We start from the raw sequence: 19746 nt of genomic DNA, 5'->3' as shown, positions 1-19746 counted from the left end.
ATTCAAGAAACTTTTTCCAGCTGTTCAAGTACTAGCTTAAGTAAGTAAGTTTATCTACCCAATAAAAGTGGTTTATTTCAAAAATATATATAACCATAAAATATTTGAATGAAGTCATTCTAGCAGAGCAATGCAAACCCAAAAGATATTACACTTTGTTCTGCCTTTCCAGGGTTCTGTGATATACTACTTCCACATGGGAATTACAAAACCCACAGTTGTTCACATACTGAATCAGCAGCTCAGCTCTCTGTGCAAAGCAAAAAGGTAGAAAAGCAGCAGCACAGAATTTACATCCTCTCCCAGGACAAAATACAACCTTGGTGCAGTCTTTTAGATCCTGTCCTAAGAATATCTATGACGTTTCGGTGGAGCACACAAACTTCAGTGGTTATCAGGCTCAACTTCTGACTGCTTACGGAGATGCTTTTATTTAATATTAGAGTCCTCAGTAAAATCTCCATAATGAAGGCCCTGGGGAGGAGCAGTTTAAGATCCAGTTCAAAAGAAATCTTGTCGCAGAATCTATCTCCCAAGGACTGGTGACAGTGGTAGGGGTGGGACTGCAACCTGGTACCTGCAAGCTTGCAAGGCAGTCCACCTCTTTTGCATCCCATTAATAACACTTATCTGAATTCAGCGCTAAACCACAAATAAAATCTTCCCTGGAATATGATACCCTTAGATAAAAAAGATAAACTTTAAAATGGGAGGAAAAGCAATGAAACAAGGTTCTCAAACAGATATCCACTTCCTGATCCCATCCCGCTAGGAGAAGACCGTACTCCCAAGGTGCTCGTTACTGCTCATCAACGGGAGAGGTTACCACATCCACAGTTGCACTTGCGGAGCAGTTTCTGCAAGTACTCTTTCATTCACTTCACCACAACCATACAGGTCAATTCAAATAATGTTTTTAAAATGTTTTAAGATTTTACCTAAAGCAGATTTGGGAGTGCTTGCACAACCACTCTGCTAGCAGAACTGCAAGAGCAATAAACTCCAACAAAGGGGACAGGAAGACGGAGGGAAGAAATAGCTTGGAAGTGAAAGCATCTCCAGCTGGCATAGCTTTGTGCAGATTGACATTAATCTAAAGCCTAAAATAAGATTAGGTGGAAGTCTATTGCCTGTCTATTTGTAAGCATTTTGGAAGGGAAATTATGAATATCCTTAGATTCTTGATAATTTCATTTTTATAGTGTTTGCAACAGTAATATCTGCGTTTCCAGGAAATCCGATAACCATAAAATTAGAGCGTTTTTAAAGCATTTTCGATAGTCTATAACTTAAAAGAAAAAATCCGTCTGCTATAGATAGCTCTATTTTACAATTAGGCTTTATCAAAGACTTCAAAATTACTTTGAATTTACTTACATTGTCATGCTTAAAAAAACACAACATCTTCAACTCCCGGAAGACCCTTTTACAAGAGACCAAATTTTGGAAGACGTTGGGCATCTTTTTGAGTGCAACTCTCTTTCCATCTCGTGGATCTGTTACTGACCTACAGAATAAAAGATTTAGAACATCACATACTACTGTTAGACAATTTTTCTAAGTCAGAAAAGAATATTTTAGAGTTCTTATCATTCTCAACTTAAGGCGGTGAGTCAAAACAATGTGAAGACACTTCTAGGGAAAAAAGTATTAAGCAAAGGGCATCATGCACTGTACTCTAGGCTCTGTATAAACACCATTCTTTGATTAGAGTACATCTACACATACCCAGTCGAGCTTGGTAGCTGTTAAGTGGCTGGACACATGCACATCAGTGCCTGTACAGCCACTGGCATGCACTGCAGCTCAAAATTAGATCAACACCTGGAGCAGGGGAGCAGGCGTGATGACAAACATCTCCTGCACCTCCCAAAAAAGACCTCAGTAAGAGTAGAACATTTTCTCAGTTACACAGATTTGATTCTCTTGGGTCTACTGCTTTCTTCTTTCCCACCTAAGAGAGCAAAAAATTTAAGAACCCCATTCTGGCAGAGCACTGGCAAGTGTAAGACTCGATCTATCGCTAATCACTTTACATCTGGAGAAGCAACAGCACATGGTATCAGAGTTTCCACATATGTGAAACAGGCATGATACCTGTCTTTCTGCCACAGAGCTTATGGGATGCAACTATAGTAGTTCAGAAATTATAAGGTGGTTTGCACATGGCAAGTATTTTAATTTAAAGTAATTAGATTCTGAAAATAGAATTTTATAATGAGAACCATGAAACTAGAGCAAGGAGATTATGGTGCCTCAATTCCCAATCACGGTTTTTAAGGTGAGGCTTCTCAAACCCCACTACCAAACAGGGTTTCTAGATCTTCAGTTGTTAGGAAACCTTCTTTTTTTTCCTGCATGTTTTCTTTGGGATGACCAAAATAACTTTCTTCTCAGTGCAATGCCATAGCCACGTAAGAATCTACATCCAGCTGTGCACCCTGATGACTACATTTGTCCTTAAAAAGTTGCTGGCTTTTCTATCGATCATGCAACTCTCCCACAGACGACGGAGAAGACTGCTTCTTCCGTCTCAGGTCCATGTTGTTTTAAGAATCTACATAAAAAATTAGAATGGGGTAATCAAATACCTGCCTTAGCTCCAAGCACCACATCTGACTTGAAAATACAAACCAATTCAATCAACCCAAAAAGTCAGAAGTAGCCACTGCTACCTGTGGTTGGGAGCCAAAGGAGAACGATCCCAACACACTCGGCTGGAATACTTGTTAATAGCCACTGCATACTTGTATTTTAAATACAGGGCAGAGGGGGACTTGGGAAAGTTGATACCAGACTATTTCTATGGTGGGAAACACAGAGCTGAAAAGAGCCTGAAAAGGTCTTACAATTCACAATATATTTCCTATTTTCTCTGGGACCTTTGCCTCTTGCCTCTAGCCTAGATTGGAAAGAAAGGGAATGAAAACTGGAAGAGCTACAGAAAATCCACTGTTAATGCAAGTCAGCGCTCACCATGGGCCAGACCGAGCCCCCCCCTCGCACTGTATAGTAACTTCATTCACAGACGATGGTTAACCTCAGCGAGTCTATTTGCAAAACAAGGTGCTATTCATCACGAGTGGGCGACGTTTCAGGCTGGCCCTAGCTTTGGGATTGCGGCAGAGGCAGATCCGAATGGCACACAGCAGGGCCCGTACCGGGCAGCGGCTCACAAATTCCTATCAATTTGATCCCAGAGTGAGCTGAGAGCTCCCACTGCTCCCAAGGTCAAGCACCGCTGATCAGCTAATTAGAGGTATTCTTCTCTCTTTACCAGACAGCATTTCTGGCCTCCACCACGTTTTTACCAGCTTTAAAAACAAAGAAATAATGCAAGGCACCAAACCTCTAACCTGTTACAGAAAACTTAAAAGCTGCTGATTGCTGGGAATTAAATAGATAGATTCTTTCTACAAAGTTGTAAAATTTTAATTGATAAAAATCCTCACTGATTACACTCCAGATGCTGCTGAATTACTCATTTTTCGCTTTGGAGTTTTGACGCTGTTGCTGACCACTGCACACACGCACCAAAACACTGCTAGCAAAGGGATATTCACAGCTACGGAAGCAATCCCACTGGTCGATCGCAGTGGTGATACACTAAAGCATCGTACAGATGCAAGACCTGAGACCTTGGACAACATGAAATTGCCTCACAAATGACCGTTAATACCTGGGCAGACCACAAACGCCTTCCTCAGCTGCGTTATATTCAACCGTACAGTTAGAGCAACAGTTAAATAGCTACCTTGGCTATGAAAATTATTCTGTTTAAAACCTTCACCATTATTTTATCCTATATTATAGCATATTTAGAGCACACACTATAATTCTTTTTGAATAAGGTGAAAAAAATTAAATATGTGGGTTTAATTAAATTAAATATGTGGGTTTTCCTTAGTAACATATTTAAAAAACATAACTAGAACAAAATAATTTACTTTAAATAAACACAATTGCTATTTTACACTGTAAACAAATTCATTCCCTAAAACTGCTTCAATTCCTTTAAGACACAATAAAACAACGCTTAAGACCCAGACAGCTTATTGCAGAAGAGTTTGCATCTACCATTTCTGTTATCTGTAGTAAATTAGTGCAGCAAACGTATACAACTTTCTCTAAAGAAAGACTAAAAAGTCTTCACTGATCGCATCCAGGGCTTGTACAACACAAAATGGGTGTCAAGCAAAACACAAGGGCAATTCGCCTGTAGGTTTACTCGCCGAAGAAATTAGCTGGAGCTTCACAGATTGAATGGGGTTATCGTTTGCTTTGTACCTCCAATGACATGGGCTTCATAGAACCCCAAGCAATCAGAAGTCACACGCAACATTTTTGCAGACAGACATGTGAACAAGTAATGCAGCCTTCCATGACTGATAAAGATCTGTCACCTGAAACTTGGGCATCGCCTTGGCTGCCGACAGCACGAGGAAGTCAACTTCCATCAAACCAGCTGCAGACAACTTGCGGTTTTGTTAAACCCTCTTCCCCCTGCGCTGCAGACTGCAAGCTGTTGAAGCTCCTAGCTGTGTATTTAGGCTGTATCTATAGCAATCAGCTTCTGAATGCCAGTATTATCACAACAGAAAGACACCATTAGAAGAATAACCCATTTTGTAAATGTTACCAAGCAAATAACACATCAGAATCAGCTTTAAAATTTTAGGTATTTTTGACATTAAAATTTCATAAATGGGTCAGACGTGCAATACAATTCACGTATCTACCTGAAACAGATACAAGCAATTGAAACAGTGCGTAACCAATCATTAAAAACAGCATTATTAAAAAAAAATAAAAAGAGCAAGATTAGTTTGGCTTTGGTTTTGGGCTTAAAGACTAGTAAGAACCTGTTGAGGAAAATTGTACCCTGCTGGATTGACAAAGCATATATTGGAGTCCCCTCTGTTCTTCAGGCGTTTCCTCATTATTAACGTCCTAAAGGCTTTTTAGTGCCATGGATTTGAGCACACAGAGATAAAAAGCAGGCCCGGTACAGCCACGCACGCAGCGGATTTTTAGCCACGCTCAGGTCTCGCTGCCGCAGCAGCACCAGCGGGCCGGCACTGAGCCGAAGGCAGGCGACAGAGCCGCTGCTGAAATTCAACCTGCCAGCGGGCAGGATGAAACCCATCCACGGGAAGGGGAATAAACACCCAACCAAGTTCCCACTTGCACGTTCATTTCTAATGGAGCAAGGGGGACTCATCGGTGCGGTACTTGAGGATTTGGGTACTGGTTCTCCTGCCCATGACAAATATCTTGGAGGCCGCGTGTTTTAGCAGCAGCAACGCAGCTTTGGGCACCCACGCTCGAGACCTTTTGGAGTTATTTTTAATGGCCACCTTTTAACCATGTTTCCATTTCGAAACTTCCTATCTGCCTTTTTCCAAATCTTGGAAGTATAAACATTATTCCAGCACCTGACAAGACAAATGCAGCTATATATGTCATTAGGTGGGACCTATATAATACCCAGGGTTTCAAAGTTTGCCTCGAGTCTTGTTTATGTTTTAAGGTGAAACTCAGAAAGTAGCATTTCTTGTTATTACTGACGCAAAGCCCAGTCATGCTTGTAGCTGGTAACAATATAACGCTAATGAAGGTGAATGGAAGTGCAGTAATTTCACGCCATGTTGAGTTTGTTCTCGCTTAACTCAGGGTAGCAGCTGCTTTGGTTCAGCACAAACAGTACCAGAGAAGAGAGATAAGTGCTGAAGCCTGTTACAGAGGAATGCTTTTATTTCTTTGTTGCTGAAAGGCGTGCTGGGCTGAGCTCCTCTGGTCCTGCAGCACGGGGGTTATCCCATCTGTACGAGCTAACGAATCCCAGGCTGCACAGCTAACACCAGCGCCCAGGGCAGGCGGCCTCCGCCATCTCCGCTGAAAATGACCCCGTCCAAACCACGTCATTGCCTGAACGGCCGGCGACTCCTCCAACTGAACTTCACACCAGTCATTTAAATATTATGTACAGCGGGCTTTTAATGCAGATACTAAACAAACACCTGATCTTTACAGTAACATGTATTTACATAGTCCCAGCTAATAAAATTAAAGACTGTTAACACTTCCATTTTAGTAGCCTAAAAAATCAAACTATTAGAAACTATAACCTACACTCATGTATGCTCTTCAGATAGTGCCACACCTCCACACAAAATTACCATAAGACCTCAAAAGGTGTCCTTTTAATTGAATTCTAGATTAAAAGTCACTCCCAATTCTAATACAATATTAAAATACAATAACAGAATTCAGTTTTAGAATAGTAACCCAAAACATTTTCAGGCAAAGTCTGAAATTCAATACATTATTTTAAAAGAAATACTCCTCTGACACTGCCCAGAATTATGGAAAAGTAAAAACGCATACTCGCCTTCACTGATTTTCAAGCGCACTGCCTCTGTAGTTGTGCCTGTGACAATTTTTGAAGTAAGCCGTAACAACTGTTTGAAGTAAGCAGTCTGACCTCATCACCTAAATCAAACGGCATCTACATGTTGGCACAGCGGCCAAATGCACACCTTCTACTTCTTCCAGTTGCCTATGAGCTGTGGGACCAGCAGCAAAGGTGGCAACACGGGTTGAGACTGTGAAAGTAATCTATTCAAAGTTCAAAAACTGAATCCAAGACATGAATTCAGAGAAAGTCATCTCTGGAGTGCCAACAGACAAATGAAAAACAGAAAGTTTGAAGTGGAGGTCATTGTAAAAAGATACCTAAAATAGAATTTTCCATGGGTTTGAAACACTCGCTTTCTTCAGCTGTACTGCTATAAAATTATGCTAGTTCATACAAACACAAAAATCCAACAGTCGGCTTTACAAAAAGTAGTTCAGATTCAAACGTGAACGTCGACCATCTGCAGTTGAGCAAGTTTATATCTGCTCTGCAGAAAGTCATGAGGCAGTTAAATTAAAGTTCTCAGAGATCAATATTAATTACACATGAACAGCAACACAAACAGCAAAACTTTTTTTTCCTATCAGTATTAAGCCTGTACTTTGTCTAAGCCCCTTCCTAATCCCTTTATACATAAAAAAAAAAAGTAAAATAAAAATTATCTTAGAAAGAATATATGGATGCGGAAGTAATTGCTGAATGCCTAAAAATCCTTTCAACCCCTACCCCCAAAAATAGGAAATGGATATCTACCTTCTTCTCGCTGACTGAAGGTACATACATAAAACTTTTGGGTACTCTTCTGTTGCTGAGCCTCACTTGAGAAATCTGGCAGCACTTTGTACCTCAACGTACCTCAGCTCTTTAGTTCAGTGTCCACGATGACACTTACCTGGGAGTACTAACTTCTGCTACGTCAAGACATCATCAGGCAACCGGTTGTGCCTGAACATCAGTGTCCTACTAATTCTTACACTTCTCAGATGGATGTAGCTGTCATGCAGTCTCAGTAGTGAAAAACTTGATAAAATGGTTGGTCTTCAATCAAATAATGTCGATTATCAATTTATATTGATAGCTACCACAGATTTATTGATGCTCATTTTTACTAGTTTCGGGAACCCATTTTAATACGCAAGAGCGCCAAAAGTATTGCAGAACTGTTAAACTTCATCACCGCTGTGTAAGCAAGGCCTGGCACGTCTGCTCTCCTCTGATTTTTCAAATGCTTCCACATAGCAAAAATCAGTTTCGGTGGACAGTCTTTTCCTGGTGCTCCTGTTGTAGTCTCTGATAACGGAATGAGTTAAATGGGGTTGCTGTGGCATTTAAGGCCAGTTTCTTTTTTCTTTTAAATAACCCACTTCTACAAACAAGGAATATCCAGCTTGAAAGCAATTCCTCCACTTTTTTTGCAGCTGCAGCAATTTCACACTGCTCCTCACCCCCCCTCTTGCCTTAGCTTGTGAGCTTTATAGCACTCACCAGCAATTCCACTTCAAGGGGCAGCACAAAACTAACAAAGTTATGAAGATCAGAAATGTCAGGGCTGTATTCCAAAGAAGTACTGAAAAAGGAAAGAAAGAAAGAAAAAAGCCTGTCTGAAAAAATGGTATTTACAGCATCCAGTAAAGATGCGGAAGCTGTTGCTTTGTGTTTGTGTACAGTACCTACTTTGATACCAGTAAAATAATTATTTATAGCAATATGCTATCAGGTCACATATCCCCAAGAGAAACTAGAAAAGCACGGAAATCTCCTAGGAGCTAATTGAGAGAACAACTAGAAAGGCAGCTTTACTGACTGCTGTCCTCAGAAGAACACATTTCAATTCCCTCCTCTGCTTTGTTAGGGTATTACACCCTAGGTGAAGCGAGCAGTAAAGTGAACAGCAGGCAGGGAATCTATCCATCACTCGCACAGGCAACGGGGCACTCTTTCAAGCTACTACTGAAGTCTGCAAAGGTTTCACTTATTAAGCATCAACTGTAGCTGGGGATAAAGAGATGAGAGACTACGATTTAAAGCAAAAATAACTTAGCAAAAAATTATATATAGCTATGGGGCAAAAAGTAAGTTAATAAATATAATTTGGAGGGGGGGAATATCAAGGAATATCTAGTTTGGCTTTAACGACGCCTCTAAGAATTATATGATTCCAGATGTTGCTGTGAGAACACCGAGTCATATAGGATTCTTGATTATACTGTATAAACCACTGCAAAAAGCTACTTTTAATACTCTTAAACCAAGTGACCCGTTCTGCTTGCCCAGCAATTGCAAGCCTTTCGGTACAGCAGCGTGGCTACGGAGAGAGGTGTCCATTAACGCACCAGCCTCACGGCCGCCGCCTCCTGCTTGTGGCTCATGAACAGCACCCAGCTGCCTCCCCTGCTCACTCACACTTCACCTAAATAAGGGTAGAATATTAAGTTGTATTATTTGATAATTTTTACATTTTGTACAATTCCAAAAAGTTTACTGGAAGATGCTCAACCTGTTACCTTACCAGCTTTTTAGTACTTAGGAGGAACGCAAGAAAGTAAAGAAAACTTTTCTATTCATTTCCGCTGACTTCATGATTGAGCCACTTAAAAAACGGTGACCGACTGCAACAACTATTTGTTGTAGCCATATCACCTACTGGCACAGGTCACACCAAGACTACTACAGCCAAAATATTACAGAAAGTGATTTCTCAGTTCTTGATTTCTTCATGGGCTTGACAACCATGCTGGTGTTCTGGACGGTTTGTTTCCTCTGTAACACCAGTCTGGTCAGTTCTCCCTTTTTACAAACGTGATGAAAATGATCCCTCCAGTCAAAAAGAGGGAAAAGAAATACAAACATGGAAGTAAAGACATTAAGATACAGGTAAACAAGACAATTTGTCTTACTTCAGACTTTAGCTCTTGTAAAAAAAAAAAAAAAAAAAAAAAAAATACACATATATTTGAATGCTTAACAGGAGATTGAAGTGTTCTTCTTGAAATACTGCCCATTTTTTTTCAGACACCAAAATCCTTCATCAAATCCGCAATCAAGTTGAAAGCTGAACTTTCTGCACCTAACCAGCAGGTATTACACGTGCTCTGGACTAAAGGCTGCGAGGCACTTGCAGTCCATCTTGTTTGATTCTTCCATATCTAGTCCCGTGGTCACTAATAAATCTAACCCTGCCTATTATACAACAAGAACAACTGCATTTTTTTTAACCTTTTCTTTATTTTTTTTTACTGTGCCACTAGTGACCAAGCTGACTTTGCAGGTACCCTTTTGCACCGGAGCAACCAGTACTCGTTTCACCAGAGCAAACCAGGGTAAGGAAGCAGAGGAGCTCTCAGGCACACCAGCCCTTGCTCTGCCTGTGGCTCCGACCCCTCACAGATACAACAGTGCTACCCAAGTAAAAGGTTTTTGTCCTTTCAACAGGCCAGTTAGATAAGGACGTACTTGTCCAAGTGATTTACCGACGGCGTGGTTCCACCCTAGGTTATCTTGTCTAACTGCAAGCTGCTGCGGGAAGAGGGGGTCCTGCTCCCACCCTTGCCCTCCCGCCAGCCTCGCAGGCTGCCCGCAGTGAGCCACCCCCGCGCAGCAATCCCGCCCGGACGGAGGCGGCGCTGAACACGCGGCAAGCGGGATGAAGTCATCCCAAAGCCACACGATCCCTAGATGTGACGGGGGGAAGCTGTGCGAGCACATGGCTGGGGCACAGTGCAAGATGGTGCCAGTTTTTGGTAGCCGTTCGCAATTACGCCAGATTAGGTACAGCAGGAAGCCAGGCCCTCGGTCCTGCTGGGAGCTTACGGGCAGAGCCAGAAACGGGGACTGCATCTCCTGAATCGCAGCCGAGTGCCCTACGCAGACGAGCCACTCCTCTATCCATAAGAAATCTTTTTTTTTTCTCCCGAGTCTGACATAAAACATACCAAGAAAAAAGACACTTCGCAAAAACCGTAGCTTCTATTTACAGTGCAGACTAATCACTCCAGAAATAATAAAATTTTAAAGAGTGACAGAACTACAGAAAGGATTAATGATACAACCCAGACCTCTAGTTAAAAATGTTTTCAAAGGCAATTCTTATCTCAAAGAATCCTTGCAGGCATTTAGCCTTTTCAATCACACATTAGAAGTCTTTAGCAACTCTCTACCATGTTGATGGCAAATTTTCAAGGTGGAGACTACGCCAGCTGCAACTTTCTCTCTCTCTGAATCCAGGTCAATGCATACACATTGTTCTATAGTTTCAACTGGTAGAAAAACAAGTTTGTGACTACTCCATGGCAATTATTACACAGAAACAAGATAATGAAAGAATGTTCTCAGGGGCAGTGTGGGAAACTGCTGATGGAGTTGGTTCTAGGAGAGGAGTGAACCTTCCCTCATGTTTATAGAGAACACCTATAAATTTACATCAGGACTTATCAGAAGGGGAGGATTTAATAGGATTACTTTCCAAGCTTCTCTTAGTAGTCAGTGAAATTTTTTCCTCAGTTGCTTGACTCAATCTTGCAGACTTTTTCCAGAAAGCCTTACTCTAAGATATCCAACAGACCTGGTCCCACCAGCATTTCAGCTGCTCACCCAAGCATCTTTGATATACCACTTTTAAACACATAATGCAGCTCATATTCGAGGGCACGTGTTACCCAACACACGGCTTTTTCAGCACACAGGATTGCAATCAATCACACCTTGGCTTATCTCAAAATATACTTGAGCATGGGATGAAATAAAAAGTCCTTTAGAAAAGTTCACAAAACCAAAAGATTCCCGAGACTGGAGCACAAGGGCAGGGAGAGGGTGTGCAGTTACCAAATCACTTCTCGGGGAAATGTTTGATTGAGTACATAAAGTTTACACACAGGAGCCGGCCATCACGTCCAGTGATGATCACGTCCAGCTCTCTGGAGAACTGCTGACAGCCCTACCAAAACACGACAAAAACTGATCAACGCCATTTAATGGACTAACAGGTAGCAGAGGGGAGAGGTGAGGAAAGTATGCCCATAATGTGTGAAATCATCAAGAAAATAAAGCACTATATGTATGTACATTGAACAACAGATGTCTTATTGAGGAATAAAGAGGAAATTTATACACATACACTGAGGTTTTAAGCAAAGTAAAGCAGCTGCTTTAACAATTCTACGGTGAGAAGCACTCAGAGACAAGGGAGACAGGACAAAGGTGGGTGGGTAACGTCCTGGCCTCTCCAGCAGCCTTGCCTAATAAACAGAAGTATTTTCTCCAATCACAGACTGGAGAGTTCATCTTCCAAAGTGGTTCCTGACCGCCAGTGGTGGTGTTCACCAATGCATATAAAATACATTTTAAAGCTTTGTGACAACTCTTAATGGAAGCTAAATTATTCAAATGCTAAATCATTTTTCCTAACTTTAGTAGCCTAAAAGTCAATTTGCCGATCTAAGGCTCTAAGTCTGGCATGCTTAACCTGGTTAGTGGTTGTTGCTGGGCTCCCAGCCTGGCTCACCGCGTGGCCCTGCACACAGCTGTGCTGGCACAGCGAAGCAGAAAGCAGGAAAATCAGTAGCTGAGACAAAGGGGCAGACAGACAGACTGCTTTTTCAGTAACAATGACAGCTTAAGCATATGTCAAATATGATCTAAGTCAGTCACACTGGCTCTGTCTAGTCACTGGGGAGAGGGATAGGTGGGATTAATCTCTTTTAGAGGGCTCTTAGATAACACATGAACTATTTCTCTAGAAATGCCTTACCCTACCAGTTAACTGCAGAGAACCAGCACAAAAATGAAGCCTCGCTTGTGGATAACCCCAGCTTGCTGATTTGAGGACCCTAATTTTTTCATTTTACAGGAGTTTTTTCTCCCCCGTCTGGCAAGTCCGAGTTGAGAGTCAGTGCTACGTGTTACAAACCACATTAAATCCTGTCCCGTTAGCGGAGTGACTTAGGCTTCCCTTGCAGGGAGGAAGAGGAGAGGCAGCTAATGGAGTGGTATCACTAGAGGGGAGATAGGTTTTGTTTTTGTTGGATTTTTCACAGCAAGAGAATTTTAGCGTACACACTCATGCAATTAGCATGGTATTATAATGTGTTTTACCCTCTGGCTGTACACACATTGTTTAAGAGATGCAAAAGCTGATACAATCTCATTTAAAGGAGACATTCATATTCATTTTAGCTGTAATTTTCAAAGGAAAAGCCACACGCAGATAAGTTACAAGAAGGAGGAAGATATTACAGCAGTGCAGTGTCCAGTCGTCTTCACTTCACGGCAAGGAGCAGAGCTCTCTGGAAGGGCGTTTTGAACTTAGAGCGTGAGGCCCGTCACCACTGAGGAGGAACAAACAAATGGAAGCCAACAGATCAGTCGTAGCACCAGCAACACTTCAGTGCTGCTTTAGAGGCACCAGAAGTTGGAGAAGTAGAGCGAGCCCGAGGCGACTGCCCGCTGGAGCGAGGAAAGGCACTGCCAAAAGGTGGATCCTGTACTCGTGCAGTGGCCAGAGACACGAGCCTAGGGATAAATGACATAATTTCTTGTTATCCTACCTGCAACCTATATTAAATACCTGCTTACCCTACGTAGCTAATCAGGGCCCACAAGACAGACGCTGTGACACGAACGCTGACACTGATGAAATGCAACCACGTATTTTCACCAGCAGTTCATGGACTTTAAAAGTTTCCACAAAATCTGTTTACCATCCTGCTGTAAATCACTGCCTACAAAGAGCCCCAGTAGCTGCAGCACAGAAGATTAACCTGTTTCTAGCAGAGTTTGAAAGAATACACTGAGTAAAAGTTGGTACCGATAGCGGAATTTTTAGCACACAAGCAGGGAAAAATAACTTTCTCTCTCTCTGAATCCAGGTCAATGCATACACATTGTTCTATAGTTTCAACTGGTAGAAAAACAAGTTTGTGACTACTCCATGGCAATTATTACACAGAAACAAGATAATGAAAGAATGTTCTCAGGGGCAGTGTGGGAAACTGCTGATGGAGTTGGTTCTAGGAGAGGAGTGAACCTTCCCTCATGTTTATAGAGAACACCTATAAATTTACATCAGGACTTATCAGAAGGGGAGGATTTAATAGGATTACTTTCCAAGCTTTTCTTAGTAGTCAGTGAAATTTTTTCCTCAGTTGCTTGACTCAATCTTGCAGACTTTTTCCAGAAAGCCTTACTCTAAGATATCCAACAGACCTGGTCCCACCAGCATTTCAGCTGCTCACCCAAGCATCTTTGATATACCACTTTTAAACACATAATGCAGCTCATATTCGAGGGCACGTGTTACCCAACACACGGCTTTTTCAGCACACAGGATTGCAATCAATCACACCTTGGCTTATCTCAAAATATACTTGAGCATGGGATGAAATAAAAAGTCCTTTAGAAAAGTTCACAAAACCAAAAGATTCCCGAGACTGGAGCACAAGGGCAGGGAGAGGGTGTGCAGTTACCAAATCACTTCTCGGGGAAATGTTTGATTGAGTACATAAAGTTTACACACAGGAGCCGGCCATCACGTCCAGTGATGATCACGTCCAGCTCTCTGGAGAACTGCTGACAGCCCTACCAAAACACGACAAAAACTGATCAACGCCATTTAATGGACTAACAGGTAGCAGAGGGGAGAGGTGAGGAAAGTATGCCCATAATGTGTGAAATCATCAAGAAAATAAAGCACTATATGTATGTACATTGAACAACAGATGTCTTATTGAGGAATAAAGAGGAAATTTATACACATACACTGAGGTTTTAAGCAAAGTAAAGCAGCTGCTTTAACAATTCTACGGTGAGAAGCACTCAGAGACAAGGGAGACAGGACAAAGGTGGGTGGGTAACGTCCTGGCCTCTCCAGCAGCCTTGCCTAATAAACAGAAGTATTTTCTCCAATCACAGACTGGAGAGTTCATCTTCCAAAGTGGTTCCTGACCGCCAGTGGTGGTGTTCACCAATGCATATAAAATACATTTTAAAGCTTTGTGACAACTCTTAATGGAAGCTAAATTATTCAAATGCTAAATCATTTTTCCTAACTTTAGTAGCCTAAAAGTCAATTTGCCGATCTAAGGCTCTAAGTCTGGCATGCTTAACCTGGTTAGTGGTTGTTGCTGGGCTCCCAGCCTGGCTCACCGCGTGGCCCTGCACACAGCTGTGCTGGCACAGCGAAGCAGAAAGCAGGAAAATCAGTAGCTGAGACAAAGGGGCAGACAGACAGACTGCTTTTTCAGTAACAATGACAGCTTAAGCATATGTCAAATATGATCTAAGTCAGTCACACTGGCTCTGTCTAGTCACTGGGGAGAGGGATAGGTGGGATTAATCTCTTTTAGAGGGCTCTTAGATAACACATGAACTATTTCTCTAGAAATGCCTTACCCTACCAGTTAACTGCAGAGAACCAGCACAAAAATGAAGCCTCGCTTGTGGATAACCCCAGCTTGCTGATTTGAGGACCCTAATTTTTTCATTTTACAGGAGTTTTTTCTCCCCCGTCTGGCAAGTCCGAGTTGAGAGTCAGTGCTACGTGTTACAAACCACATTAAATCCTGTCCCGTTAGCGGAGTGACTTAGGCTTCCCTTGCAGGGAGGAAGAGGAGAGGCAGCTAATGGAGTGGTATCACTAGAGGGGAGATAGGTTTTGTTTTTGTTGGATTTTTCACAGCAAGAGAATTTTAGCGTACACACTCATGCAATTAGCATGGTATTATAATGTGTTTTACCCTCTGGCTGTACACACATTGTTTAAGAGATGCAAAAGCTGATACAATCTCATTTAAAGGAGACATTCATATTCATTTTAGCTGTAATTTTCAAAGGAAAAGCCACACGCAGATAAGTTACAAGAAGGAGGAAGATATTACAGCAGTGCAGTGTCCAGTCGTCTTCACTTCACGGCAAGGAGCAGAGCTCTCTGGAAGGGCGTTTTGAACTTAGAGCGTGAGGCCCGTCACCACTGAGGAGGAACAAACAAATGGAAGCCAACAGATCAGTCGTAGCACCAGCAACACTTCAGTGCTGCTTTAGAGGCACCAGAAGTTGGAGAAGTAGAGCGAGCCCGAGGCGACTGCCCGCTGGAGCGAGGAAAGGCACTGCCAAAAGGTGGATCCTGTACTCGTGCAGTGGCCAGAGACACGAGTCTAGGGATAAATGACATAATTTCTTATTATCCTACCTGCAACCTATATTAAATACCTGCTTACCCTACGTAGCTAATCAGGGCCCACAAGACAGACGCTGTAACACGAACGCTGACACTGATGAAATGCAACCACGTATTTTCACCAGCAGTTCATGGACTTTAAAAGTTTCCACAAAATCTGTTTACCATCCTGCTGTAAATCACTGCCTACAAAGAGCCCCAGTAGCTGCAGCACAGAAGATTAACCTGTTTCTAGCAGAGTTTGAAAGAATACACTGAGTAAAAGTTGGTACCGATAGCGGAATTTTTAGCACACAAGCAGGGAAAAATAAGAAAAAGGTTTCATTGTTAACAGACATCATCAAAAAGAACAGCTGTTATTTTTTGAACATATTTAAGAGATGGATGTGCTGTTAATGATTTTCAGGTCACTATCACTCTGCAGCAGTCTCCAGCTGGCAATACTTCAAAGATGCTAAAATGAAATATTAACAGTGGGTAGAAAAAAAAATATATATATTTATTTTGAGAGCTATGATATGAAAGCAAACTGAAAAAGATAGCTGAGGAGATACTAGTGAGCAAAACTTTGATTTCACTTAGATTTAACTTTGTGCCACAGCCATCCAAGACCAGTCAGTGTAAACGTAGTAAGGAACCACACAGAGAGCGCAACGACAGTGGGAGGGAAGAGCTCAACAGACCCTACTGGGGGATGAAGCAGCATCGCTGCTGCGGGAAGACCCCACACCCACTGCCCTCTCTCAGAGGTGTATTCTACTCTTACAAAATAACCTTCGTAACCTAAGGAAGCAGCTTCCTTTATTGGCTTTTGGTAATAGCACGCTCTGCCCCTACAACTGACTAAAAGCAATTTAAACAGTCAACTGGGTGATACAAACCCTTTCTTCCCTCAAACCATGGATGTAGGGAAGCGGTCTATCTAACAGCCACCTCTTTGGGGGGTTTTTGGTTTTGTTAGTTTGCTTGCTTTTTTGTTGTTTTTTTTTCTCCTATGAACTTCAGTGGTGCTATAAAGACCAGCTCAAAATTGAGCCCAGGCTGTGCTACGTAGCTACAGATAAAATAAGTAACAGTATATATCTTGAAGGGACTGGTCTAATTTAAAATAAGCCAGGGTAAAAAGCAGAGGAAGAGGCAAGAGGATATGTTCATCTACAGAGAGGTATTTACTATTACTTATTCATTTACAGGCCCATGTTCACTGAATTACTTAAATTGAGAGTCCGTCTGGCCAGTTATACCATTTCTAAGTAGTACAATGTGTTACTGGAGGCATTGAGGATGTCTCAGAGTTAACTTTCAGCTAATGAAATGAAGATAATAGAAGTTTACAGAAGCAAAGGGCAAGATGTGCAGCAGTGTTCACAGGTAAACAAAAAAAGTAGAGGAAGAGGGAAAGGATTTTGGAAGCTGTTATTTACCCAAGCAAAACAAAACACATTGTGATTGATTTATGAATGGTGATAGCAAACACTTTTCAAAAATCTATTTCCAATTCCCTTTTCAAGTAAATCAGAGAGTCCTGATTGTTTTAATACATTCCAGTGTTTCTCCTCTTCCTCAGCTTACCTCCTACCCACTCCTTACCTACGGTTCAGCCTGGCCCATGCTTGGGGAAAATAGCTCATTTAAAACTGAAGTGACGCCTTCTAACTAACGTAGGAAACATCAGCTGTGTCTCGGCACGGATCAAGTAAAACAAAAGCTGGCCAAAGCTCCATAAAAATTAAAATCACACTAAGAACAATACCAGACTTAAAGCATCTCACTGTGGACATAATCTAGTAAGGTCCATAGAGTGTGGAAAAGCTTGGCTTCTCTCCTGAAACCACGGCAAGTGGCAACCAAAGGCGAGATGCTACAGTTCACACGCAGACCACTCTCCATGGGAAAGCAGCATTGCACTGGCTGCCCCATAATCGCGATTCCACTGGTTTTTGTTAAGAAGTCTTCACTAACAGTTAGCATTTGCTGAGTTTTATATAAGTGGTAGAGGGACAAAAGAGGTCGTTTATCTGTTTTGGGGGTATTTTTGGCCAAGCTACCAGGTAATACAGGTCCGTGTGCTAAATGTGCAGGGCTGGCTGGGAACTCCCCTAGCTCTTTCAGCACCACTGAGGGCGGAGGAGGAGGAACTGAATTTTTTTCCATCCAGCCGTCCACTTTGTCTCAAGTTTTGTCCCTACCTGAAATTCAAAGCATCCCATCAGCTTGCATTAAGACTAAAGAGCAGTGCTCCACCCAGACAGCTCATTGACAAATAGTTCTCCGCTGTTCTCCCCACCTTCCGAGGTCGGCTTCAGGAGCTCTGCAGCAGTTCCAGCTCTCATTCACACAAGAGATCACTTGATACTAAGCAGACAAGAAGTCATTTGCAGACTGATACGGATCAATAAAAGCTGGGTGAAGGTGTTCGCAAACAAAAGTGAAAACTTCTTACACTTCTAGACATCTGGAATCCACAAAAATGTATTCTACCAGCTAAATATTTTCCTAAAATTTAGTCAAGTAAAGCAGGTTTTACATCCAGGAATTTGTGTTTGAACAACTGTTTGCGTGTGTTTTAAAGACACTGAAGAGATAATCAGTTCCTGAAGATTATCAGAAAAGACAATTTAATTAACTTACTACCAGTGTGCATTCTCAGCATTTCATTAAGTTTTCTCAACATACTCCACAGCTACTGTAAGCTAATCAAAAAATACTCAGAGGCACTCCAGAATCCTGTACCACCAGTTACTCCAAATAGCCCCGTCTTTCCCATCCGTACTGGCGACAGGAGGTCCGTTTAGAGGTATGGGATTCATTCCGGGGAAGACGATGGAATACAAGCTCACAGAGTTAATGCACAACTTCCAGGTGAGCCTGACGAGAACACCTAGATTTAGCTCTCACTAAAAGGTATTTTATGTGAAAGGGTTAAGCGACTTGTTCTTCGTATCGCACCTCAAAGGTATGCTTTATTCCCATCTTGCTCAGCTGCCAAGTGCAGACCTCTCCAGAGCTCCTTTTTCAACCATAGATGTCCTAAAAAGCCTTTTAATGTTGCGTTCTAATCACACCCTCAAGCATGTGCGCCATTATCACTTATTCTTTAAAAATCAGAGCTAAAAGCAAAACTGATTACTGCAAGAAATCTGTCTCCTCGAACAAGAATTGATTCGGAGTATCTTACTTAAAAGAAAGGATAGAAAATTAAAGGGATACTGTTATGGTTAATATCCTTAAAAAATGTTTAATTTGTCTTCCTTCATGGAAGCTTAAAATTGAAACTGCTCTTCAAATCAAATGTATTTCCCCATCTACACGAAATTTTCTGGCTAAGCTTGAGACTTTTTATTTACTTCTCAACTGCCTGTATGAACCACAGCTAGAGTAAGTTATTACACTACACAGACGTTTATTCAGATATATTTTTTAATTCCATAAAAGCAATTCCTTTTTTCAGTCAATGGCATAGCTCTGTAAGGTCTGTGATGTTCATAAATAAATAACACGCCCAATAAATATACGAATCCCCATGTATTTTTGTACTTCTTTATTTTTTAAAGCGTATGCCACAATTACATGAACTGCCACATTCCTGCCCAGCTCACTGACCTCTATTCCCATTCCCACTAGCCAACCAAGGAAAACCCAAATGAGCAGCCGCCTTCTCCACGACCACAAGCCTCTGGGCTTTGGCACAGTTCCTAGAATATTTTTGCACCTCCATAGCAAAGTAAGTTTAAATAAAGTCTCTGGTCATATCCTCTAGATAGATCCCTGGTTTCCCGCAGTAATCTCCCCCAACATCTTAGGTTTCACTATCAGCTTTCCCTTGCACCTCTCACCCTCCCTACCACCCTCTCCCCGCGGTGGGGGGACGGGGACAAAACAAACCAACAAAAAATAGGGACTAAACTCCTTTTTGCCTCATTACTCCAATGAAGCTACACGATAACCACTGTGAACCAGCACCGCACCTCATCTCAATATCGCAATACTTCATCTTCCCGGTTACATCTGTCATATTTCAGCCATTCATTTTTTTCACCGCTATCATGTTCGTCTGTTTGCCAGCACATGGAAAAATCAGAAGAGTATTCAAACCAAAGTCTGCAACAGATATTTGAAACATAGTACTTCATTCCAAGGTAATTACACACCAGGGGAA

The 19746-nt window shown here is 41.9% G+C and overlaps 1 protein-coding gene across 2 annotated transcripts in view; it reads right to left on the bottom strand.

Annotated features, from left to right (window-relative positions):
• NLK (nemo like kinase) overlaps positions 1-19746 on the bottom strand; it is a 65979-nt gene that overhangs the window by 28740 nt on the left and 17493 nt on the right. For both annotated transcript variants that reach the window (XM_035889274.1, XM_009633995.2), the window contains exon 2: positions 1378-1507. In XM_035889274.1, the coding sequence (XP_035745167.1) occupies positions 1378-1507 (130 nt within the window). The remainder of the gene's footprint in view (positions 1-1377; positions 1508-19746) is intronic.

The sequence above is a fragment of the Egretta garzetta genome, unplaced genomic scaffold (assembly GCF_000687185.1).
Source record: "Egretta garzetta isolate BGI_Z169 unplaced genomic scaffold, ASM68718v1 scaffold120, whole genome shotgun sequence".
Taxonomy (NCBI): Eukaryota; Metazoa; Chordata; class Aves; order Pelecaniformes; family Ardeidae; genus Egretta; species Egretta garzetta.
Note: the sequence above shows the minus strand (reverse complement) of the source record. Positions and strands in the feature narration are given on the sequence as shown.